At 37.1% G+C, this 26304-nt stretch overlaps 1 protein-coding gene across 7 annotated transcripts in view; it reads right to left on the reverse strand.

Annotated features, from left to right (window-relative positions):
- Positions 1–26304, reverse strand: part of LOC135116190 (uncharacterized) — a 108386-nt gene that overhangs the window by 30879 nt on the left and 51203 nt on the right. For 5 of the 7 annotated variants that reach the window (XM_064033508.1, XM_064033507.1, XM_064033505.1 and 2 more), the window contains 3 exons: positions 24121–24250; positions 22289–22420; positions 7528–8007 (listed from right to left, as the gene is read on the reverse strand). In XM_064033508.1, coding sequence (XP_063889578.1) covers positions 7528–8007; positions 22289–22420; positions 24121–24250 — 742 coding nt within the window. The remainder of the gene's footprint in view (positions 1–7527; positions 8008–22288; positions 22421–24120; positions 24251–26304) is intronic. The other 2 variants (XM_064033510.1, XM_064033511.1) reach the window with 1 other exon arrangement.

Here is a 26304-nt window from a genome sequence, read left to right on the forward strand (position 1 = left end):
CGTTCTGTGGCTTCCCTGCATGATATGCTTACCTCCTGAAGGGTTGGACATCTATGAAAAGACGTGGAAAAGTGCAGGGTGGTATCATCAGTGTAGGAGTGGATAGGACAGGAAGTTTGGTTTAGAAGATCATTAATGAATAATAAGAAGAGAGTGGTTGACAGGTCAGAGCCCTGAGGAACACCACTGTTAATAGATTTAGGAGAAGAACAGTGACCGTCTACCACAGCAGCAATAGAACGGTCAGAAAGGAAACTTGAGATGAAGTTACAGAGAGAAGGATAGAAACCATAGGAGGGTAGTTTGGAAATCAAAGCTTTATGCCAGACTCTATCAAAAGCTTTTGATATGTCCAAGGCAACAGCAAAAGTTTCACCAAAATCTCTAAAAGAGGATGACCAAGACTCAGTAAGGAAAGCCAGAAGATCACCAGTAGAGCGGCCTTGACGGAACCCATACTGGCGATCAGATAGAAGGTTGTGAAGTGATGGATGTTTAACAATCTTCCTGTTGAGGATAGATTCAAAAACTTTAGATGGGCAGGAAATTAACGCAATAGGACGGTAGTTTGAGGGATTAGAATGATCACCCTTTTTAGGAACAGGTTGAATGTAGGCAAACTTCCAGCAAGAAGGAAAGGTAGATGTTGACAGACAGAGCTGAAAGAGTTTGACTAGGCAAGGTGCAAGCACGGAGGCACAGTTTCGGAGAACAATAGGAGGGACCCCATCAGGTCCACAAGCCTTCCAAGGGTTTAGGCCAGCAAGGGCATGGAAAACATCATTGCGAAGAATTTTAATAGGTGGCATGAAGTAGTCAGAGGGTGGAAGAGAGGGAGGAACAAGCCCTGAATCGTCCAAGGTAGAATTTCTTGCAAAGGTTTGAGCAAAGAGTTCAGCTTTAGAAATAGATGTGATAGCAGTGGTGCCATCTGGTTGAAATAGAGGAGGGAAAGAAGAAGAAGCAAAGTTATTGGAGATATTTTTGGCTAGATGCCAGAAATCACGAGGGGAATTAGATCTTGAAAGGTTTTGACATTTTCTGTTAATGAAGGAGTTTTTGGCTAGTTGGAGAACAGACTTGGCATGGTTCCGGGCAGAAATATAAAGTGCATGAGATTCTGGTGATGGAAGGCTGAAGTATCTTTTGTGGGCCACCTCTCTATCATGTATAGCACGAGAACAAGCTGTGTTAAACGAAGGTTTAGAAGGTTTAGGACGAGAAAAAGAGTGAGGAATGTGACTCGATGTTAAGTTATTCAGTACTGGATATATGTGCTTAATATATATTGCCTCTAATAATTTTGTATCCATATTGGACTCTGTCTTGCATAGTATTCTGAAATCTTTGTCACAAAAGAGATGATCATATTCATGTGAATGGAAACTTATTGCTGAAAATGATGGAAATACCTTTATGTTCAGCAATTCTATGTGTAAAGTTAGGTCTAGTGTCACCAATATATTGAACTTGCAAATTGAACACATGAATTCATGAATTACATTAGAGGTAAGACTAGTGGGAATAGTATCTTTGTATTTGAAGAATGATCCTACAGTTAACAAATTTGTAAAAATAAATATGAATTTGTAGTCAGGGAAGTGAGTTTTAAGCAACTGTCCTAGTTGTTTCTTAACTGAATAGCTTAAATGTCCATAAAAGGGCAACGTAACATAATATTTATTTGTAACATAATATTTATTTGTTACCTCTTGCATAAATATTATATTAAGTTGCCCTTTTATGGGCATTCAAGCTATTCGATTAGGAAACAACTAGGACAGTTGCTTAAAACTCACTTCTCTGACTACAAATTCATATTTATTTTTACAAATTCATTAACAATAGGATCATTCTTCAAATACAAAGATGTCATTCCAACTAGTCTTACATCTAATGTAATTTATGAATTCATGTGTTCAGTCTGTAAATTTTGATATATTGGTGAGACTAGACATAACCTTGCACATAGAATTGCTGAACATAAAGGTATTTCTCCTTGAACTAATAATCAACTAGCTGTTCCATTGTTTTCAGCAATAAGTTCCCATTCACATGAACATGATCATCCCTTTTTGTGACAAAGATTTCAGAATACTACACAAGACAGAGTCCAATATGGATACAAAATTATTAGAGGCAATATATATTAAACACATAAATCCAGTACTGAATAATAACTTAACATCAAGTCAATCACATATTGTAAGATAATGTTTCGGAGGCCCGTTCCAATACCATTATCATAGTGTTAGGAACCCAACTATTTCAGTCCCTCTCTCATTGCCGTACAGGCAAGATGTGTGTGGATACTTATTGTTTTCTGTCAATCCAGTTTATAATCTTGGTGCTTGTAGTGTTTTGTTTTTTGTGTGTAGTGCTATATAATGTGAATTTTATACAACTTTTACATAGTATTTTATTGTTTTTTTTAGCTTGAAGGTGCCTGCAGAAATAGGCAAAACAGCAACTGACGAAAGAATAAAGTTGAAGGAAACTGGAGTTTCCCTGCAAAACAAGCTATCAAGAAGACCTATACAATGTGTGTGTGTGTATATATATATATATATATATATATATATATATATATATATATATATATATATATATATATATATATATATATATATATATATATATATATATATATATATATATATATATATATATATATATATATATATCCTTGTCATCATAATGCTCTTCATTGGCACTTGAAGCATGCATCACACTTTTGTATGATTGATCGTATAATTTTTCCTGAGTGGCCCAATCACCCACACTATCACATTCACTATCCAAGTCCTTCTTTCAACCTTGACACACACACTGTAATGATGGAACAGTATTTTTCTGTATGTCACAACTAGATAAGTGTAATCAACTAGGTTAACACACACACACATACAAGTATTTTTGAGGGCTTCAAGGAAGAGGATCTCAATGTAGCTCATACAAGTACATGAATGTGGATAACTAAAGAAGAAAATGTGAAAATACAAGAAGCTTAACAGCGATGATAAAGGCATGGAAGGAAGAAACAGAAGTGGGTGGCGACAATGTAAAAAAGATATCCAGTGATATAATAGAGATGGAAAGGGAAAAAGAAAACAAAGAACTGAGAAGTGACAAAAATAGTGGACTTAAATAAGAAGTACTGTGAAGAGATTAAGAAACTCAAGAAAGAGAATGAAGAATTAAAGAAAACTTTGCAAGAGAGGTTAGGGTTGGAGAAGTGAGAGTTAGTTACAGAGGAAGTCAAAGGTTGGAAAGAGAGAACAGCAAAAGGTGGACATGGAGGACATAACAAGGCAACAGCAACAGAAACAACAAGGATATGGAAAAGCAAGTGATTAGAATAATAAAGGAAAAAAGTAATCTTGTGAGAGACACAGTACAGAGAAAGATGTGTATGGTGGTATTTGGGGTCAAGGAAAAGAACCTACCCATGAAAACAGCTAGAGAGAAAGAAGTGAAAAGAACTAAGTTAATTATAGCAGAAGTGGCAGAGGAAGGAGAGGGGAGAGTCGAACAAATTGAAGAGGTTTACAGGATCGGAAAGTATGACAAAAATAGAACAAAGCCAATGTAAAACAAGAATCATGTCACAAACAGCAGCAGAACATGTCTTGCAAAGAACAGGAAAATTGGCAAAAGCAAAAGGATTGAAGGAAATATGGATAAAAAGAGACATGAACAAAGAATAGAGAAGTAAACTAAAAGTCAAAAAATGAATAGAGAACACAGGAAAGTTGTGGACATGAAAGTGAGGAAATGGTGGCACAAAGATGCCACACAAGACCACCAAACAGAAGTTTAAAGATTATGTATACTAATGTAGATGGTTTGGTGTCCAGCCTTCTGGAACTTGAAGACTATTTAAAGAACAATAAACCAGTTGTGGTATGTTTAACAGGAACCAAACTAGAAGAGGAAATAAAGTTGGGATTTGCAAAGGAAGGATACAGTACATGGAAGAGGGACAGAAAAGGAAAGGGAAGAGAAGTGATGATATTGGTAAAAAAGGATATTGTTGTTGAGGAAGTGGAATATGGTGATGGAATGGTAGAAACAATGAGTGTTGTGATTAAGATCAAAAGATGTGAAAAAAAGAAAATCATTGTGAAATACATACCACCAAAAACTAATGCATGGTAGACTAATAAATTCAAAAGTATGCAACTAGAAACAAAAAAATAGTATGGAGGAAATGATAAGGAAAGGTAACAAAGTACTCTTAGTAGGTGACTTCAACACTAAAGGAATTAACTGGGAGGAAATGGAAGTAACAGAAAATGTTGGGTCATGAAGTGAAGAACTTATGCAAACCATGATGGTGAATACAACGAGACAGTGGGTGAATGAGCCTATAAGATGTAGAAGAGAAGAAGAACCATCACAGCTGGATTTAGTGTTTATGAAAACCCCAGAAAGTAGACCAAGTATACATTGTCTGAGTTCAATGGGAAGAAGTGATCATGTGACAATAGAGATAGTACTACAGGAGGAAACAGTGTTGCACAAGAAAGAACAATACAGAAATTGGAGACAGAACTATGCTAAGGCAAACTTTGCAGAGCTTAGTAAATTTTATTGAAAAATTAAATGGAAAGAGCGATTTGAAGGTAAAGTAGTACAAGAAAAATATGAGATATTTTTGAGCAAGTATACAGAGGGGATGCAACAGTTTGTACGGTTATAAAATGAAAATTGGGAAACATGAACGGTATAATGGCAGGTGTGTAGAAGCAAATAAGAAAAAGGACAGGGCATGGAAGAAAATGATGAGACAACTGAACATAAATACTAGAGAAGAATACAGAAAGGCAAGGAATGAATACAGTATAATAAGAAGAGAAGAAAAAAGAAATTTTGAAAGTGACATAGTAAGAAAATGCAAGAAAGAACCCAAGTTCTTCTACAGATACATAAATGGGAAAACGAAACACAAGGATGGCATAAACAAGTTAAAAAGTGAAGGAAGAATTTATGAAACTACTCAGATGAGTGAACTAATGAATGAGAGTTTTCAATCTGTGTTCACAAAGGAAACCAAATTTATGGCACCAAAAGTGGTACCAGAAAATGAGGGAATACAGGAGATACAAGGAAAGAGACAAGAAATCAAGAAACTGCTGGGATCAAGAAACTGTTAGAAAAGCTATGGGACCAGATCAAGTAAATGGATGGATATTAAAAGAATGCAGAGAACAAATGGAAGAACCCATATTGGATATAATTAACAGCTAAGTGAGAGAAGGAAAAGTACCAAGGGAATGGAAAAGGAGCTAACATAGTGCCAATATACAAAGGTGGAAATAAAATCAAATTATAGCTTTGTGAAATAATAAAGAGATGGGTGGAATATCTAGGAAATGAAAAGATAATTACAGAAAAGCAATTTGGATTCAGGAAAGGGAGATCCTGTGTCACAAACCTACTGAGCATCTATATGAGTAATATATGGAGTGCAAGAGAGGGATGGATGGATTGATGTGGTATACCTGGATCTCAAAAAAAAAAAAAAAAGAAGCATTCAATAAAGTTCCCCACAAAAGTCTTGTGTGGAAGCTAGAGAATGGAGGAGGACTAAAGGAAGCAACATTGAGATGGATGGGGGATTATTTACAAGGGAGGGAAATGAGAACAGTAATCAGAGACACTAATTCAAGTTGACGCAAAGTGACAAGTGGGGTACAGCAAGGATCTGTGTTGGCACCTATTATGTTTCAAATATATGTAAATGATATGACAGTGGATCTAAATAGTTATAAACGTTTCTGCTGATGATGCAAAAATAATGAAAATGATTGCAAGGAGTTACAAAAAGATACTGACAAGATACATTCATGGAGCCAAAGATGGAAACTACAATTTAATGCCAGAAAATGCCACATGTTGGAAATAGGAAAAAGTAAAAAGAGACTTTCATTGAAGTACAAAAATGGGAGGAGAAGTAATAATGAAAAGTAATGAAGAAAAGATTTGGGAGTAATGATTCAGTACACACTACCACCTGAAAGACACATAAATGGGATATTTGCCTCTACATAATGACTTGTTAACAAACATTAATGTGGTGTTTAACTATTTAAATAAAGAAATGATGAAGAGAATTATAACAAGCATGATACATCCTAAATTGGAATATGCAGCAATAGTTTCAGCTCCACAGAGAAAAAAAGATATATGGAAACTGAAAAGAATATAGAGGATAGCGATGAAGATGGTACCAGAATTAGACTTAAGCTATGAAGAAAGACTTGAAGAGATGGATTTGCCAACACTACAAGAGAGAAGAGAAAGAGGAGAACTGATAACAATGTACAAATTAGTAAACAATATGGAAAGAATAGACAGAAATGACTTGGTACCACAGATAGAGGAGAGAGACATGAGCATGGGAAGAAAATAAAGAAGAGTGGATGTCCTAGCAACATCAAGAAATGCAGCTTCCCGTATAGAACTACTGAAATCTGGAATGATTTGAAGGAGGAGGTGGTTGTGGCAAACAGTGTACACATGTTTAAAGAGAAACTGGTTATGGAGACAGGACAATGAGCTTTGGTTCATGCTCTGTATAATAGAACTAGGTATATACTAGGTAAACACACACACACACACACACACACACACACACACACACACACACACACACACACAGTGAGTAATACAAAAGCCCCAGAACACATGAACATAAGGTGCACCCTTTCCTTGATGGGTATAACATGGCAGGCGTTCATGCTCACATCTCAGGTTGTAGTCCTAACATAGCACCTTTCTTCTAATGCTCAAATTATATTTCAGCTTCCTGATCAACTGCTCAGCATGTCAAAGTATTAAGTGTGCTTTGGTTGCACCTGATTGGAAGCAATAAGTGTGAATGCCTTGGTTTGAAGTGCTACAGTAGTAGGTAACAGTATGATGTCCTTGAAGATGGAGGCATCATGAACCCACTTGAGAGGGATTAAATTCCAAGCAATTGATATAATGACCTAAACATAGAAGCCCTACAATCCTATTTGAACACGGGATGCAACCATTGCTGGATTGATAATTTACTAAGCTTTCATACTTAGGTCCTGCATTCAATTTTTGACACAGCACCTTTCTCCTGAAGTTCAGACTTCAGTACTCAATGTACTGAGTGTTGTGGCCATGACCTGTTTTAAGACTATACAAGTGGAAATACCCTGGTCTGAGACAATTTTCTCTCTCTCTCTCTCTCTCTCTCTCTCTCTCTCTCTCTCTCTCAAAATAAACAAAAAATAAAAAGGTAGAGAAACAAGGAGAAAGGGAGATGAATGAACAGAAGGTAGCCAAAATCAAATTTGTACATTTGTGTGTGTTTGCATTTGTTTCTTATTTGTATTTTCACAGATTGAACCAAATCTAAATTACCATTTTTAATGAGAGAGAGAGAGAGAGAGAGAGAGAGAGAGAGAGAGAGAGAGAGAGAGAGAGAGAGAGAGAGAGAGAGAGAGAGAGAGAGAGAGAGAGAGAGAGAAATCACAAATACCTACTAACCTGGAAAGTGGAGTCCTTGATGATAAATTGGCTGGGATCAGCAGGGTGAACTGTGGCAGAAGTTTGGTGCATGGCAAATATGGCTTCAGGATGAGTAAATGGAGAGGCAGGAGGGAGTGATGGTGGTGGGGGAGATGATGAGTGAGCAGAAGGTGAGAAAGATGAGGAGAAAAAAGGTGATGGTGCAGAGAATGATGAGGAATGGACTAATGGGGAAGGGGAAATGTGAGATAATTTTGAGGACTCGAAGGCAGTAATAACAGGTGGTGTAGTGCTGAGGTGAGTATGGTCTGAGGCATGGCCAGGAGCTGTATGACCAGATTTCTGAGTTTCCAGTGAAAGTGTCTGGCCAAGAGTTGGAGATCTGGCAGAGAAGCTGTGGCCAGAGGAAGGAGGCTTGGCTGCTGCACCAGACCCATAGACCACATCTTTGGAGTGGCTTTGGCCTTGAGGTGCAGCCAGGTAGCTGTAGCTCACCACCTGCCAGAGAGAAGCTTTTTTAACCTCACTGCCTGCCAGGGAAGAGCTTTTTTAATTTCCATTTTAATCTTACATGATTAAGGTCATATGTTTAATAGTTATACCATCTTCTGTATATCTAGCCTGGAGGTTGAGATGTGATGGAATGATTCCAAATGTGAATGTATACCATATTAAATCCTTGTCTCTACTTTCCTCCAAATGAGATCCATGGGCCTTGTAAAAAAAAAAGTTGGGAGTCCAATCTTTTAAAACTAGTAACTCTAATGAGATTTGAGAGACAGAATAAAGCATAATTAAAGCTTTGATAAGCATTTATAAATCTGTACATTCTTTCAATTTTTTTTCACCATTTTTGAATGGCATATTGGAGTGATTTGAGTCAGAAATAACAATTTTGAACACTTTTGTTTCTATTTGTTGGTAATGTGTAATACCACTGATGAGAGATGAACTTTGTGCTTGGAAGGAAAGAACTGACACCCTTGCTCTATAAATTCTGCTTCACTGCATGCCACAATTTTTATAATTTATATCAGAACTATTTCTAGACTAACCACTTCATAAGCATAATCATTTTGTCATCACAGTTTTCACTATGCTGCCTTATCACCATTGTGCTACAGTGATCTCAGATGCTTCTGATTTCATAATGAAAGTTAGGGTTCACTTTAAAACCAGTTGACAACTGATAGTCTAAATTCCAATCCAAGAAATGAATTTTGTATCATCAATGAATGAAAGTGCTTGATTGTTCTACAAGTTTGGTGAGGATTGAGGTTGCTGGTTAGTTCTGGGGAGTAGATTAGTAAAATTCTGAAGAAGTATTTTTTAACTGTCTTCACCCAGGAAAACATGCAGGAAATGCTGGATAGTGAGATTTTTAGAGCAGAAGAGAATGAGAAGCTGAAAGATATTACCATAATTAAGGAGATAGTGGAACAGGTGATAGATAGGCTAAGAAAGTTCAAGACACCAAGACCAGATGAAATATATCCCAGAGTACTTAAGGAATGCAAAGAAGTTATTAGTGAACTGTTAGTTTCTGCCTTTAGGAAATCACTTGAGATACCGGTAATGTGAAGGCAAGTGAATATAGTACCCAGCTTTAAGAAAGGAGATTTAAGCTTAACTTCTGTTGTAGATAAAATAATGAAGTCAGTAAAGAACATTAGGGAGCATTCAGACAAACATAACTTGATAAATCGGTCACAGCATAGCTTCACAAACGGGAAGTCTTACCTGACAAACTTGTCAAGATTTTACTGTAAAGTTTACATGGCAGGAGATAATGGTGATAGTTATGACATCCTATATCTGGACTTCAGTGAAGTGTTTGACAAGGTACCCCATCAGAGGCTCCTGAGAAAGATTAGGGCGCACGGAATAGATGGGAAGGTGTTAGGGTGGATAAGGTTGTGGCTAAGTGACAGGCGACAGAGTCGTAATAAACAGCTCTAAATCCGAGTGGGATTAAGTAATTAGTGGGGTGCCACAGGGATCAGTATAAGGGCCATTGATGTTTTTAATATACATCAGTGACTTGGATAGTGGAATTAGTTGCGACGTTAGTAAATTTGAGGATGACACGAAGATAGGTAGATTAATTAGATTAGAATTGGATGCCATCCCCTTGCAGGCAGATTTGGACAGGATGAACGAATGGACAGACAGATGGCAAATGCAGTTTAATATCAAAAAATGCAAAGTACTTAGCATAAGTAGAGGAAATCCACACAGAAGGTACACAATAAACAATGAACCTCTGGTAGGTTTAGGGTACAAAAAAGATTTAGAATTTATAGTTAGCTCTAAATTCCATATAAGAAAGCAATGCATAGAGGCCAGAAACAGGGCAAATAGGATATTAGGATTTATTTTTAAGAGTGTTAAAAGTAGAAGTCCCGAAGTAATATTAAAGTTATATTTGGTGCTGGTCAGACCTCATCTAGATTATGCTGTGCAGTTCTGGTCCCCCATATTACAGGAAGTATATAAGTCTTTTAGAATCAATGCAAAGGAGAATGGCTAAAAGGATACAAGGAGTGAGGAGTATTCCTTACAAAGAGAGATTGAAGCTGTTAAATTTACATAAAGAGAGATGTAGGTTAAGAGGGGACCTGATAGAAGTCTTTAAGTGCTATAAGGGTTACAACACAGGGGATGTAAGCAAAATTCTTAGGATTAGTAACCATGATAGAACAACAAATAACAGTTTTAAGCTTGAAGAATTTAGTTTAAAAAAGAGATAGGAAGGAATCAGTTCTCAAAAAGAGTGGTAGATGAATGGAACGGACTCAGTAATCAAGTTGTTGGTGCTGGGTCATTAGGAAGCTTTAAGAGAAAATTAGAGATTTATAGATGGGGATTGATAGGTGGATATAGGTAAGTATATTTCATACAGGAACTGCCACATGTATGCCTGATGGCTTCTTGCAGCTTCCATTTTTTATGTTCTTATATTCTTATGAGTATGTATCTTGAACCTGAGATATTATGCTTGTCTTATTATCACAGGGATATTGATCATAGAAAAGAAACACTCATCTTTTGTACTTACATTTTTTTTTTTTTTTTGTGAATGTGAAAGAAAATGCCCTGACAGACATAATTAATTTTTCTTTTTAAGGAACATAATGAAAAAAGTTATATTTGCAATTCTCATGTTTGGAATGATTGGGTTAACTATAATTAGCCTTAGTTTGTGTTGGCTACACACACTGGATCATGTGTGTTGCTGCTGTGATTATTAATGAGTGTAATTTCCAGAAATGTGATTTCAGTACTCTCCTAGCAAGTCAGTTAAACACACATGATTTATTCAAAGCAAAAGACTATTCAGTGTGTTTGAAGACTACTTGATATTGATAATAAAACCCATCTTAATGCTTACTTTCAGTTTTTTTTTTTCTGATTTTATTTTCAGACAAGGATATGTTCACATTGTTGTTGTTGTTGAGGAGAAACTGTTGTTCTTAGTGAGCTATGAAAGCCCTGACCCATTCATAGCTATGAATGTCCCATGGTTCTTAGTTGCGAATGATTTTGCTTTAAAAAATTACCAGCACTAAGATGTTCATAGCCCACTAAGATAAATCTTAGAAGCATCTGGGAATGTGGCTTCTGGCTCCTAAGGGTTATGTTGTTGTCCGTCATAATAATGAAAGGCTTATGTGTTGTGTAAAAGTAAAATTAAGATAGCAGCCTGTTATTTATGGATAGCAAGCAGGCTGGAGGGAGGGAGAGTGTGAAGTGTGTGGGTGTCGTGGTGGGGAAGTGTCTCAGTGTGACACGTGAATCACTGCACGAGCTGTCATTGGCTGACTCTTCTCGTGCTGCTGTGGCGAGGGAGTTATTCTCTCTGGCCCGATAGCTATCACTCAAGCGTGACAAAAAGGTTCTGTGGATAATTTCACTTGGATGGATTTTGACCCTAATGTGGGGTCCATTCTGATGTCTGCACTCTCTCTCGTCACGTTAGGAAGGTTGGGGAAGACAATGCAATAAAATAGTAATTTTGACCACAAGGGCACTTACATCACTCTGGCTCTGGGAACCTCATATAATATCTGATGCAATATGATCATAGGATAGTGCAATTAATATTTTTTTTCCCCCTTCCCCCCTTTTTTTTTTTTTTTTTTACGTAGGAGGGACACTGGCCAAGGGCAACAAAAATCCAATAAAAAAAAGCCCACTGTGATGCTAGTTCCAGAAAAGGGTCCAAACCGGTAGTCAAAAATTAAAGGATAAGTGTCTTGAAACCTCCCTCTTGAAGGAATTCAAGTCATAAGAAGGTGGAAATACAGAAGCAGATAGGGAGTTCCAGAATTTACCAGAGAAAGGGATGAATGATTGAGAATACCAGTTAACTCTTGCATTAGAGAGGTGGACAGAATAGGGGTGAGAGAATGAAGAAAGTCTTATGCAGCAAGGCTGCAGGAGGAGGAGAGGCATGCAGTTAGCAAGATCAGAAGAGCAGCTAGCTTGAAAACTGCAGTAGAAGATAGCTAGAGATGCAATATTGCAGTGATGAACAGAGGCTGAAGACAGTCAGCTGGAAGAGAGGAGTTGATGAGACGAAAAGCTTTTGATTCCACCCTGTCTAGAAGAGCAATAATAGTAGAACCTCCCAGACGTATGAAGCATACTCCATACATGGACAGATAAGGCCCTTATACAGAGTTAGCAGTGGGGGGGGGTGAGAAAAACTGGCAGAGATGTCTCAGAACGCCTAACTTCATAGAAGCTGTTTTTAGCTAGAGATGAGATGTTAAGTTTCCAGTTCAGATTATAAGTAAAGGACAGACCGAGGATGTTCAGTGTAGAAGAGGGACAGTTGAGTGTCACTGAAGAAGAGGGGATAGTTGTCTGGAAGGTTGTGTCGAGTTGATGGATGGAGGAATTGAGCTTTGAGACAATAAACAATACCAAGTTTGCTCTGCCCCAATCAGAAATTTTAGAAAGATCAGAAGTCAGGTGTTCTGTGGCTTCCCTGCGTGAAATGTTTACTTCTTGAAGGGTTGGACGTCTATGAAAAGATGTGGAAAAGTGCTGGGTGGTATCATCAGTGTAGGAGTGGATAGGACAAGAAGTTTGGTTTAGAAGGTCATTGATGAATAATAAGAAGAGAGTGGGTGCCAGGACAGAATCCTGAGGAACACCACTGTTAATAGATTTAGGAAAAAACAGTGACCATCTACCACAGCAGCAACAGAATGGTCAGAAAGGAAACTTGAGATGAAGTTACAGAGAGAAGGACAGAAGCCATAGGAAGGTAGTTTGGAAATCAAAGCTTTGTGCCACACTCTATCAAAAGCTTTTGATATATCCAAGGCAACAGCAAAAGGTTCACCAAAATCTCTAAAAGAGATGACTGAGACTCAGTAAGAAAACCCAGAAGATCACCAGTAGAGCGGCCTTGACAGAACCCATACGGCGATCAGATAGAAGGTTGTGAAGTGATAGATGTTTAAGAATCTTCCTCTTGAGGATAGATTAAAAACTTTAGATAGGCAGGAAATTAAAGCAATAGGACAGTAGTTTGAGGGATTAGAACAGTCTTCCTTTTTAGGAACAGGCTGAATGTAGGCAAACTTCCAGCAAGAAGGAAAGGTAGATGTTGAAAGAGTTTGACTAGGCAAGGTGCAAGCACGGAGGCACAGTTTTGGAGAACAATAGGAGGGATCCCATCAGGCAACCTGTCTTTATATACCTTTCAAATCAATAATTAATTAGAAAGTTATTATAATATCTGTACCACTATTTCTTACCATAGATAGTACACATTTAGTTCAGATAACACTCCATTCTTGGCATCACATTTATTGAAACATCCACACATCTCTATAATGGTCAGAAACAAGTCCATGTAGCCATGCACGGTGTGCACTGTGTTGTGTATTTACCTAGGTGTAATTTACAGGGCACGAGCTACACTCATGTGGTCCCATCTCTATACCTATACATGTCTAATTTTTCCTTTAGTTTGTGTACACTTGTTGCCAAAACTATACATATCTTCTTTTAGTCCATTCCAAACTTCAGTGTGTCTTTGTTGAAAACTATTCTTTGTGTTGTTTAGACATCTTTCTTTCCCTACTTGTGTGAGTGTCCCATTCTATTGTCATGACTGCTTGTCTCTTTTAGTAATGGTTTTGTCATTACCAACTTCCATTTTGTTTACCAACTTGTAGATAGTTATCAAATCTCTTTCTCTCCTTTGTTCCAGTATTGGTAAGTCTATTTTTTCTAATCTTTCTTCATAACTTAATTCCTCAAATTCTGGCACCATTTTTGTTGCTACTGCTTGTATTCTTCCTAGCTTGTTTACATGCTTCTTACATAGAGACTACACAACTGCTGCATATTCCAATCTAGGTCTTATTATCATAGGGATTATTTTTCTCATCTTACTTTTATTCATAAGGTGAAAAGCTGTTCTATGTTTCATAGTAATCTGTAAATGTTCCCCATATTCTACCTATATGCTTCTCTGGTTGGAAGTTATCTGGCTTTACTACTCCTAGATCCTTTTCTTCCTGGATCCTTTTAATATATTTGTTTTCTACCTTGTATGTCCAATGTGGTCTTTTATTCACTTCTGCACATCTCCATCATATGACATTTGCTTACATCGAATTTAACTTCCCATTTTTTGCTCCATTCACAAATTTTATTGGTCATTTTGTAGATATTCACAGTCTTTGCAACTTTTTATTTCTTTCTGTAATTTAGCATTATCTGCAAATAGGCTGTTGTAGCTATCAATTTTTTCAAGAATACCATTTATATAAACAATGAACAATACCATATTGGTGATAGTACTGACCCTTGTGGCACACCACTCTTTACTGTTTTCCAAACCAACTTTTCATCATTAGCTATTGTTCTCATTTCTCATCATTTTAAGTAATTTTCCATCCACTTTATACTTGTCCCATGTAGTCTCTTTATATTTTCAAGTTTCCACATAAGTCTTTCATGGGGGAACCTTGTCAAAAGCTTTTTATCAGATCTAGTTATATACAGTCCACAAATGCTTCTCTTTCCTACATGATGTGATCACTCTTGAGCTGAAGCTTAATAGATTTGTTACACATGATTTTCTTTTCCTGGAGCCATATTGTTTGTCTGTTATTATTTCTTCTTTTCTAAGAATTCTGCTGCCCATTTTGTGTGTGTGTGTGTGTGTGTGTGTGTGTGTGTGTGTGTGTGTGTGTGTGTGTGTGTGTGTGGGGGGGGGGACAGAATTTGATAATGACACTGACATTACAGTTGTTACTCTTCCTTCATAATGTGCAATTAGTGATTGGGTGCCAATTATACCAGAGACACTCTCCAGTGAATTCTTTCACTCATAATACCTCATAATCAATGATCTAGTGCCTCTAAATATTACAGTAATAAAATTATTTTGTAATCACCTTTCAACAAGCATTACCTGCTCAGCTAGACTACCAGTATGCAGAAACTCCTGCTAGCCCTTAAGCAACGGGTGTTTTGTGCAGAAACCTCTTCTTGTAATGAGTTTTTAGAGAAAAATAACTCTTATTCCTAGTTATATCTCATTTAGTACAGATTCTAGAATAATGAAACTTACAGCATAAGAAGCACCTATCCTTCTCCATTCTAGTGGTACTTTTGTCTGACTCATTATTTTAGTTCAACAGGAAGTAAAGGTGTGTTCATTATGCTGGATATAGTACTGGCTACAGCTCACTTGCCCCACCTGCCCTCACTGCTTTCCCCACATATCAAAAGGAATGTTCTTCCACTGTGACTCCTTGTCTAACAGCACTTAATGGGAGTGGATGAGGTTAGCTTGCATTTGCACTTAGCCATTCATTAGGATGAGGGCAGATCACCTCCTTCCATGATACTTGCTTTGTATAGAATACCAGATGGCAAGTCACTAAGTGGTAGGGAGCAGCTTTGTAAATGTTGCTAAGTAATGTTCAAAACATCTCTCTTCCACTTTCATTTTGATTTAAGGATTGAAAATCATGAGGCACATACATTCATTACCCATCAGAGCCCTGAGATGCACACCATCAGAGCCCTGAGATGCACACCACTGTGTTGCTTGTTGCTCAGGGGGTTAAAATTATTGATACCTGTGAGATGTTACTCTAAAAATGAAAAATAAATAACAGGCAGCTCTAAATAAATTATATACTGTTGACAAATAACAACAGTAGCTTATGTAAAAAGGAACATAAATGCTTGGTACGCATTTTTAGACTTCAGCTAGGATGTGAAAACATGAGCTAAAGCTAAACTAGATGTGATGTACTTTATGATTATGTCAGCTAAAGGCTTGTCCTTTCAGCTTGTCAGATCTGATTTCAATCCCTGGTCACATCCACTTCCCATGTTTATAAATTTATTTTTTTTTCATAATTTTTCATTTTGTAATAGGAAATGTATTTCTTTGTTTAACTATGACATTGGCAACATGGTGGTGGGATGGTCTTAAAAGATTTCATATAGGGGAAAGAATAAAGCCTAGTACGAACTTATGATGGCATGGTTTTGTTGAGTCAAACAGGAAACGAGTGTCCCACCCAAAAAAGGGAGAAAGCATGAATGGAGCAGGGGCTTCCTAGTGAATACTCTGGTAAACCTTACAGGACCAGAACCACACTTCCCAGACACACACTTTGGATTGTTTGGATACTTATTGTACCACATTAAATTAATGAAACATCAGAAATTAAACTAGAAGGAAGAGCCATGTAATGCAGTGATAGGACACAAATATGAGCCAAAGCTAGATTAGCTGTGAGGTACCTCATGGTCCAGTTAGTTAAGGCTTGGTATTCTGGTATGTTCATTCCTGGTTCAGTTCCTGATCACATCTACCTCCCTTTTTTTTTTTTTCCCCTTCATGTAGGAGTGGCACAGGCCAAGGGAAACAAAAATTCCAGCAAAAAAAAAAAAAAAAAAAAAAAAAAAAAAAAAAAAAAAAAAAAAAAAAACAGCCACTGAGGTGCCAGTCCCCAAACAGTCAAAAATGTTAGTCAAAAATACAAGATAAGTGTCTTGAAACCTCACTCTTGAAAGAGTTCAAGTCATAGGAAGGTAGAAATACAGAGGCAGGCAGGGAGTTCCAAGGTTTACTAGAGAAAGGGATGAATGATTGAGAATACTGGTTAACTTGCATTAGAGAAGTGGACAGAATAAGAATGAGAGAAAAAAGAAAGTCTTATGCAGCAAAACCAAGGGAGGAGGGGAGGCATGCACTTCACAAGATAAGAAGAGCAATTGGCATGAAAACAGCAGTAGAAGATAGCAAGAGATGCAACATTGCAGCAATGAGAATGAGGCTGAAGACGGTCAGTTAGAGGAAAGGAGTTGATGAGATGGAAAACTTTTGATTACACCCTATCTAAAAGATAGCATACTACATACATGGACGGATAAGGAGGGGTGGGGGTGAGAAAAACTGGTGAAGAAGACTGATGCCTAACTTCACAGAAACTGTTTTAGCTAGAGATGAGATGTGAAGTTTCCAGTTTAGATTATGATTAAAGGACAGAGGACAGACTGAGGATGTTCAGTGTAGAGAAGGGGGACGGTTGAGTGTCACTGAAGAAGAGGGGATAGTTGTCTGGAAGGTTGTGTCGAGTTGATAGACGGAGGAATTGAGTTCTTGGGACAATGAACAATACTAAGTTCGCTCTGCCCAAGTCAGAAATTTTGGAGAGATCAGAAGTCAGGAATTATGTGGCTTCCTTGTGTGAACTGTTTACTTACTGAAGGGTTGGACGTCTACAAAAAGACGCGGAAAAGTGCAGGGTGGTATCATCAGCATAGGAGTGGATAGGACAAAAGTTTGGTTTAGAAGGTCATTGATGAATAATAGGAAGAGAGTGGGTGACAGGACAAAACCCTGAGGAACACCATTGTCAATAGATTTAGGAGAAGAACAGTGACCATCTACCACAGTACCAATAGAATGGTCAGAAAAGAAACGAGATCAAGTTACCAAGAGAAGGATAGAAGCTGTACGAGGGTAATTTGGAAATCAAAGCTTTGTGCCACTCTATCAAAAGCTTTTGATATGTCTAAGGCATCAGCAAAAGATTCACCAAAATCTCTAAAAGAGGATAATCAAGACTCAGTAAGGAAAGCCGGATCACCAGTAGAGTGGCATTGACGGAACCCATACTGTTGATCAGATAGAAGGTTGTGAAGTGATAGATGTTTAAGAATCTTCCTGTTGATGCATTAAGAACTTCAGATAAGCAGGAAATTACAGCAACAGGATGGTTATTTGAGGGATTAGAATGGTCAGCCTTTTTAGGAATAGGCTGAATGTAGGCAAGCTTCCAGCAAGAAGAAAAGATAGATGTTGATAGACAAAGATGAAAGAGTTTGACTAGGCAAGGTGCAAGCACTGAGGAGCAGTTTTGGAGAACAATAGGAAGGACCCCATCAGGCCCATAAGCCTTCCGAGGGTTTAGGCCAGCAAGGGCATGGAAAACATCAGTGTGAAGAATTTTAAGAGGTAGCATGGAGGATGGAGGAGAGGGAGGAACAAGCCCTGAATTGTCCAAGGTAGAGTTTTTAGCAAAGGTTTGAGCAAAGAGTTCAGCTTTATGATATGATAACAGTGGTACCATCTGGTTGAAATAAAGGAGGGAAAGAATAAGCAAAGTTATTGGAGATGTTTTTGGCTAGGTGCCAGAGATCACGAGGGGAGTTATATCTTGAAAGATTTTGACACTCTATTAATGAAGGAGTTTTGGCTAGTCGGAGAACAGACTTGGCATGGTTCCGGGCAGAAATATAAAGTGCAAGAGATTCTAGTAATGGAAGGCTCAGGTACCTTTTGTGAGCTACCTCTCTATCATGAATAGCAGGAGAACAGGCTGTGTTAAACCAAGGTTTGGAAGGTTTAGGTATGGGCAGAAATATAAAGTGCAAGAGATTCTGGTAATGGAAGGCTCAAGTACCTTTTGTGAGCTACCTCTCTATCATGAATAGCAGGAGAACAGGCTGTGTTAAACCAAGGTTTGGAAGGTTTAGGTCGAGAAAAAGAGTGAGGAATGTAGGGCCCCATGCCAGACACTATCACCTCCGTTATGTGCTCGGCACACAGTCTCTGGCACAGAAGCAGTAGTCATTCCAAGGAAATTCAGCAAAATACCTCATCAGTTCCCCCCAACTAGCAGAGGCAAAACACCAGAGGCACCTCTCCTTAGGAGATCCTGAGGATGGATTGGAGCAATAGGACAAGACACAGATATGAGATTGTGATTGGAGGAGCCCAATGGAGAAGATAGGGTAACAGCAAAAGCAGAATGATTAGAGGTTAGGAAAAGGTCAAGAATGTTGGGTGTATCTCCAAAACGGTCAAGAATATGAGCAGGGTGTTGCACCAATTGGAGGATAGCAAAGTTGAAGGCTAGTTCTCCATGATGGTCAGTGAAGGGAGAGGAAATCCAAAGCTGGTGGTGAACATTGAAGTCTCCAAGAATGGAGGTCTCTGCAAAAGGGAAGTGAGTCAGAATGTGCTCCACTTTGGAGGTTAAGTAGTCAAAGAATTTCTTATAGTCTAAGGAGTTAGGTGAGAGGTATACAGCACAGACAAATTTAGTTTGAGAGTGACTCTGTAATAGTAGCCAGATGGTGAAAAACTCGGAATATTCAAGAGTGTGGGCACAACAGCAGGTTAAGTCATTGCGCACATAAACGCAACATTCAGCTTTGGATTGAAAATGAGAATAAAGAAAGTAGGAGGGAACAGAAAAGGGGCTACTGTAAGTTGCCTCAGACACCTGTGTTTTAGTGAGGAAAAGAAGATGAGATTTAGTAGAGGAGAGATTGTGTTCTAGAAATTGAAAACTAGATCTAAGACTGTGAATGTTGCAGAAATTAATGAAGAAAAAGTTGAGGGGGGGGTCTCAAGAGACTTAGGGTTGATACCAGAAGACACTAGCCTTGATGAGCATCATCAACAGGACCCATCAAGTAAATTTTAAGTTGGTTTTTACCTAATTATTTTTTATTATTTTAATCAGAATACTGTACATGCATATCATAAATAAAGATGAAGTTTACTAGAGGAGAGGTGATATTCTACAGATTGAAAATTATATCTAAGGCAGCAAATGTTACACAATTTAATGAAGAACAGTTATAATATACCAGTAAAATGCCTTGGAAGGCGATTAACGAGCAAAGATGTCAGTAATGCATCAGTGGAAGGGGTATTTCAAGAAGAGAGAGAGAGAGAGAGAGAGAGAGAGAGAGAGAGAGAGAGAGAGAGAGAGAGAGAGAGAGAGAGAGAGAGAGAGAGAGAGAGAGAGAGAGAGAGAGAGAGAGAGAGAGAGAGAGAGAGGCAACTTCAGGCACCCCACACATCATGCACTTGCCTAATATTCAAATCACTCTAGCTCAAAACTCTGCAAGAGCCCAGTGGCTGTCCTATATACCACTTGATAGGAAATTTCATTTTGTGTTCAGTGGTATCTATCCGCTCTCATTGAGACAAAAGAAAATTGGTGAAAATTGCAGAAAACTGATGGTCACTTTACAAAAAGTTTTGTATTGTATTTTGCATATGCACAGTAGTGTTGCAAATTTCACATGATTTTTCATCATAACTTGTATTACTCTTATTACCAACAAAAATTTGAGCTTGATCAGTTAATTACTTAAAAGTTGTAATTTTGACTTTGTGCATGTACAGTGCTATTTCAAAGTTGATGTAAGGAATTTTATTAAAATTATAACATGACACCTCTTAAGTTTCATTAAAACTGGTTGAGTAGTTTTTGAGAAATCCCATTTCTGACACCCTTCTACTTTTTGTAAGTTAACTTCACCCAATAGAAGAGATGAAAGCTATATCATATAAAATTGATAGAGGTGTGCTATCATATGGTGCTAATTTTGTTACGATCAGCCACATAGTTCTGGAGATATTAGCGATTGAATGGGGTTATGGTCAGACCGAGCCAGGCCCCTCAAAACGAAACAACAACCTCCATAGTAAACTTTGTTTCGCTCATAATTAATTTCTCACTCTTTCATAAAAGAGAAAATAGTTATCCATTCAATCATGATGAGTTCCCCTTCAATACAGGGACTGTAATATATATACCTCCCATATTTATAATATATGAATTTCTCACTCTTTCATAAAAGAGAACATGGAGTTCTTTGTTTAATCATGATTAGTTCCTTTTCATTACATGGACTGTACTAAATACATATTTTTTTCTTAAGCTACTTTTTTAGAATACTTTTGGCTTAAGTTGAGAACTTGACCGCCCTGATTTGAGGAATGGTGAAGTGGAGCCACCAGGCACAATATATACCATTTCACAAAACAGAGCAATGACTAAATTTGGACTTCTCTATTTCCTTAGTTTAGTGGCATCCCTACTTCCTTGATGCCATTTTCCTATCGTTCTATGCCAATAGAATGGAATACATCTACAACAAATAAGAGATAGCATATATCAGCGTTCCCTCACATATCCATGGTTTTGCATATTTGTGGAGTTTTCCCTAACCTAACCTAACTAATGGGGAGTTTTCAGAGTTGCCAGGTGTCACCACCAGCTCAGTCTTTCAGCCCAAAGAGCCCAAATTATTCTTTCAGTTAGAAATTACAGTAACCCAAGATATAACGAACACATATGGGGGGAGAGTGGGTCACTTGAGATGAAAATTTGCTATATATGTGTAGAGAGAGAGAGAGAGAGAGAGAGAGAGAGAGAGAGAGAGAGAGAGAGAGAGAGAGAGAGAGAGAGAGAGAGAGAGAGAGAGAGAGAGAGAGAGAGAGAGAGAGAGAGAGAGAGAGAGAGAGAAAGCAGACAGCAGCCTTAAATAGGTTGTTATACCTGAAATTTGGTAAATAGAAGTTCATTATATCAAGGGTTTATTGTACATATCAACTTATTCCCCTTTTATTTTATAGTGCACTGTATTTTTTATTAAAATATCATGTACTATACATATAATAACTTTTTTATTGTCTTAAAGTGAATTGCTTAGTAAATGTGAGATGCATAGTTTAAGGTTTAAACTATAAATATAGGTAGTTCTGATCCTTATAAGGATGGTTTCCCATATTCATAGATTTTAACTATTTGCAGGAGGCTCTGGAATGTAACTCCCACAGCTGGCAGGGAAACACTGCATATCTTCTCTCCCACAACAGCAATGCACTTAATGAATTGGGCCAAGATAATTAGTGAAAGCTTTCTGTGTTAAAGAGATGCAGCTAGTGAGCCAATATATATACTGATCGTTCAATTAATCCTTTATGTCATAAAACTTCTCTGAAAAAATCTAGTGAATAATTTTTCCTCTATCACTGCACTGTCCTTGATCTAAATTACATATTAAAACTACACATGATAGTGTAATGATCAGTATGCTTGGCTCACAAACCACATATATATATGCTTGGCTTTGTCTCCAAACTCTCCCCCATAGAGAGACTGTATTAACCTGCAGAAATAAAGCTATCATTCAGGGAAACTGGTTTGTTTGCCAAACAAACATTACATTGCTGAATATTCTGTGGCACCAAATGCTTTGTCAGGAATTGTGGCAATGATATTTCAATCCTTGTCTTTGCATCCTACAATTTGTATGCTGAACATAAACCTTATCAACAAGTTTCTTGAGCTTCATATACTTTTATATATATTACACAAAGTCCATGACAACTGAAAAAACTATGCAAATAATGCAATGTAGCAGTAGCATCAAGGTAACACCAGTCTGCTACTAGTACTGCTGCCATCCACCTTCTGACCTGCTCAGATGAAGCAGAAGCGTTGTCCTCTTCAAAAGAATCCTCAGCCACCACACCAGACCGCTCATTGCTGTGGTAGTGTTGGGAGTAGAAGTTGGGGTAGTGGACAGGAGGAATGACACTGCCCTCACTCTGTGTTGAAAATATATGCTGCCATAAGATGGAGAAAATACTGAATCTGATACTGACAGAAATAAAGAACAAAATTGTTTACAAAAATTTTATCATAATTGTTTATAATATCAAGCAAATCTACAGAACATAGGACAACTCTACAACAAGCAGGCTCCAGGCTCCAGGCTGACAAGCTTGAATAGTCTACACATCATATAAACTTTTGACTGAATAAAGATTCAGATGGATCCATGCTATTTTACAGGATTTAAGCTTTTAACAATGATACAAGTTCCCCATCAAAGGAACAACAAACTAAAGTCAAGTATGCAATCTCCTTCACTTTGTGTGCCTTCTTGTTGCAGTAAAATAATGCTCAGCTTCATTTATCCAATTTTCATGGTCTAAACAAAACCTTTCTTATCAAAGATAATATAAGTTGTGGGATTTAGTTCACAATCAAATCAACATTTCTCTATTTTACCTACATCTGACATCTCTATTCATATGAATTTTTCTACAGCTACCCACCCAGCAAGAGAAGAGTGCTGTGGAGATCTCCATCACCCACAATAAGTCCCTGAAATGCCTAAATAAACTTGGGATTCATATCAAATAAAAACAAAACTCACTGGGACATAGTACACATTTGCAAGAGTCCAAGGCAAGACTATCCCACCATCTGTGTACCATGGAATGCTCCCAACAACTGGAGTTACCCACAACTGAGCTGCACTTGGTGCCAATAACCACTCATTCTCAGATACCCAACTCCTAAGCAAATCAATCCTGCATCTGATTACCACTAGGACAATACTTAGTAAAAATTAACAAAGGTGGGGAGTTCCTCAGTCTATTACCATTACTGGGTAGGATACAGATGGAGAAATAGTACAAAAGACAGTTCAGTATTTGGTACAGTAGAGAACACTAACCCTCACCTATAGAAAGAGATCAGCCATCAATACTTTCAAAGGAATAATTTCATCACTGTAATATGGTTCTTTTTCAGGTCCCTTCAATAAACCTTGCATGTCACTAGGTCATGGACCATGCTTCTATGAAAAGGCACAGATCAATGCCTCTTATGAAAGAGCACAGAGTTGATCAGGAATGAAAAAAGAAAAACTTAACTGACTTTGGAATCAAATATCTAAACTACATCTCTGTAAAAAAGATAGGGAGACTGAAAGAAATTTAATTGGAAAACATTCTATACATGGACAACCAAGGTCATGTGACCTTCTTAACATAATTCCTCCTATCAAATCACAATCTAAAAGCTTAAACACCTGATATGTTGAGCCTCCTACACACATTATGAACAGATGGTTCCCAGCCTTTTTTAGGAGATTAGTACAATGCCATGTTAACCTTCACATTATCATCCAAACATCAATTTAAAAAGCTAAATACTTATTAAGTGAATTTACACATGCTTCAACACTCAAATGCAGAATCCTGCACACAAACTTGACATGCCTTTGACAACTTTTTTATTGTCATATAAGAGAAATAATAAATCACCACCTCATTTCCTTCCCTCTTATGTTGCTTAGTGTTTTGAGGACATGCTGCCATACATACATAGCACAACACAAGTACAAAAATTAAGAGTGAAACATTGTGAAAACAAGGAATAAATATGTTTCATGTGACAGCATAGGAAGTGAAGCACAAGAAGTACAAGTGGCTAGGTGTACAGGCCACACACCTACCTGGCTTGGTCTCAGGTTCAACACCCGGGCTTGGCGGGGCACGGCGGCCATGCCTGCTGCTAATGACCTGGCCTGTACCTGGTTGATTCGGGCTTCATCCTCAGCCGTCAAAAGCTTGTTGTTGATAATTCTGTGCCATCACCAGGAAATGGAACAGAAGGGAAGGGGAGGTGAAGAGAAAAAAGACAGTGGGTAAGGATATAAGAACTTCTGAAAATATGCAATAAAGGGAGAATGGAAAAAGGAAGATGAAAATGAAATTTAGGAGATTACAAGGAGGTTGGTGGGTTCCCCTTGTTACTAATACTGTACATACTGTATATGGATGAATAAACCTACAAAATATCTTTTATCTTCCCTCCTTAAAAAAAAGTCAATACTGACCTTCATTAGCATCCTTAAAAATTTCATCAGATACAAAACAAAACTGCTGTTATAGTGACTTAAACACTCCATATCATCTGTCAGCCCCTGCAGGCTCCACACTGAATAAAAGGGTCACACCTGTCAGTACAGCAGTCATGTGAACCTTTATGACTTGTCTCACAGTACTTGCACACAACCAAAATATATAAATGACCACATATTTTACACTTCCCTCAGCTTGTTAAGTGTGGTTCAACAGCCCCCACAACAAATGATCTGTCTCATTGTAGCAACAGAATGTCTTTATCAACTGCACACACACACACACACACACACACACACACACACACACACACACACACACACACACACACACACTAGCTCTAATTTTGTATATCATTTTATGTAAATTATATGCTAAATGACCAAAGAAAATATATGTCTGTAAATGATGCTACAGTCATGAAGATAATCATGCAAAATGAAAAGTGGAGAATTATCAGAAAATTCTGAATATAATGGAGCCAATCTGATTATTAACATGAATATGATGGAGTCAAGATTGACAAATGGAGCTAAGAAATAGCATATGTTGGAAATGGGACAAGAGGATAAAGAAACAAAGATGGGTGGTCGTAGAACAAAGTGATAGAGTGAGAGAAACTTGGAAGTAGCACTAGAGAAATGAATATGATTACTTCAAGAACTAAATAAATGTTGATAAATTTGAAAGTGGTGTATATATATATATATATATATATATATATATATATATATATATATATATATATATATATATATATATATATATATATATATATATATATATATATATATATATATATAGCTGGTCATGATGACGAAAAAAATTGATCATGATAACTGATAAATCGGTAACAATAACCTTATTAGTGATGACTGATAATTGGCAATAAATTTATTGCCCAATAACCAATAACTGATAAATTGATAAATCTAAAATTCCAATACCACCGATAACAATATTGATATTTTAGATAAATAAATAAATAAATAAATTCAAATATTTATTTTTATCTTTATATTAGAAAACTTTAAAAAATCTAAAAAAAAAATCTTCAAATTCAATGTTTATCTTGTCTCTTCACTAATAAAAAATACTGTTTTAAGTAAAATAACATTTAATCTTGAAAATTTTAAACTTCAACATGCTCATGTTCCAAAAGCTAAAATTATCGATTATTGCTAGTTTGAATCCAAAAGCAATACTGATGAATCTATAACAAGGAAAAAATAATTATCATATAACCAATAACCTGGTATCATCATCACAATACACTGTTGCAGTAATTTATCACGATAACACCCATCTGTGTGTGTGTGTGTGTGTGTGTGTGTGTGTGTGTGTGTGTGTGTGTGTGTGTGTGTGTGTGTGTGTGTGTGTGTGTGTATGTGTATATATATATATATATATATATATATATATATATATATATATATATATATATATATATATATATATATATATATATATATATATATATATATATATATATATATATATATATATATATATATATATATATATATATATATATATATATATATATATATATATATATATTGTTATGACCCAGATTCAGTCCCTCTCACAACTGCCACTAACTCAGGCCAGCTTCCCTAAGCTATCTACTACATAGCTTAGTGCAGGGTATAAATATGCATATACAAGGTTCTTCTGGTTTCCTGTAACAATTAAACAAATGAGGTCACCAACCAGTTTCACCCACCTACAAGTAAGGGAACACTACAACTGCCAAATAATTTCAACTTGCAGAG

This window comes from Scylla paramamosain, chromosome 30 (assembly GCF_035594125.1).
Source record: "Scylla paramamosain isolate STU-SP2022 chromosome 30, ASM3559412v1, whole genome shotgun sequence".
NCBI classification, from domain to species: domain Eukaryota; kingdom Metazoa; phylum Arthropoda; class Malacostraca; order Decapoda; family Portunidae; genus Scylla; species Scylla paramamosain.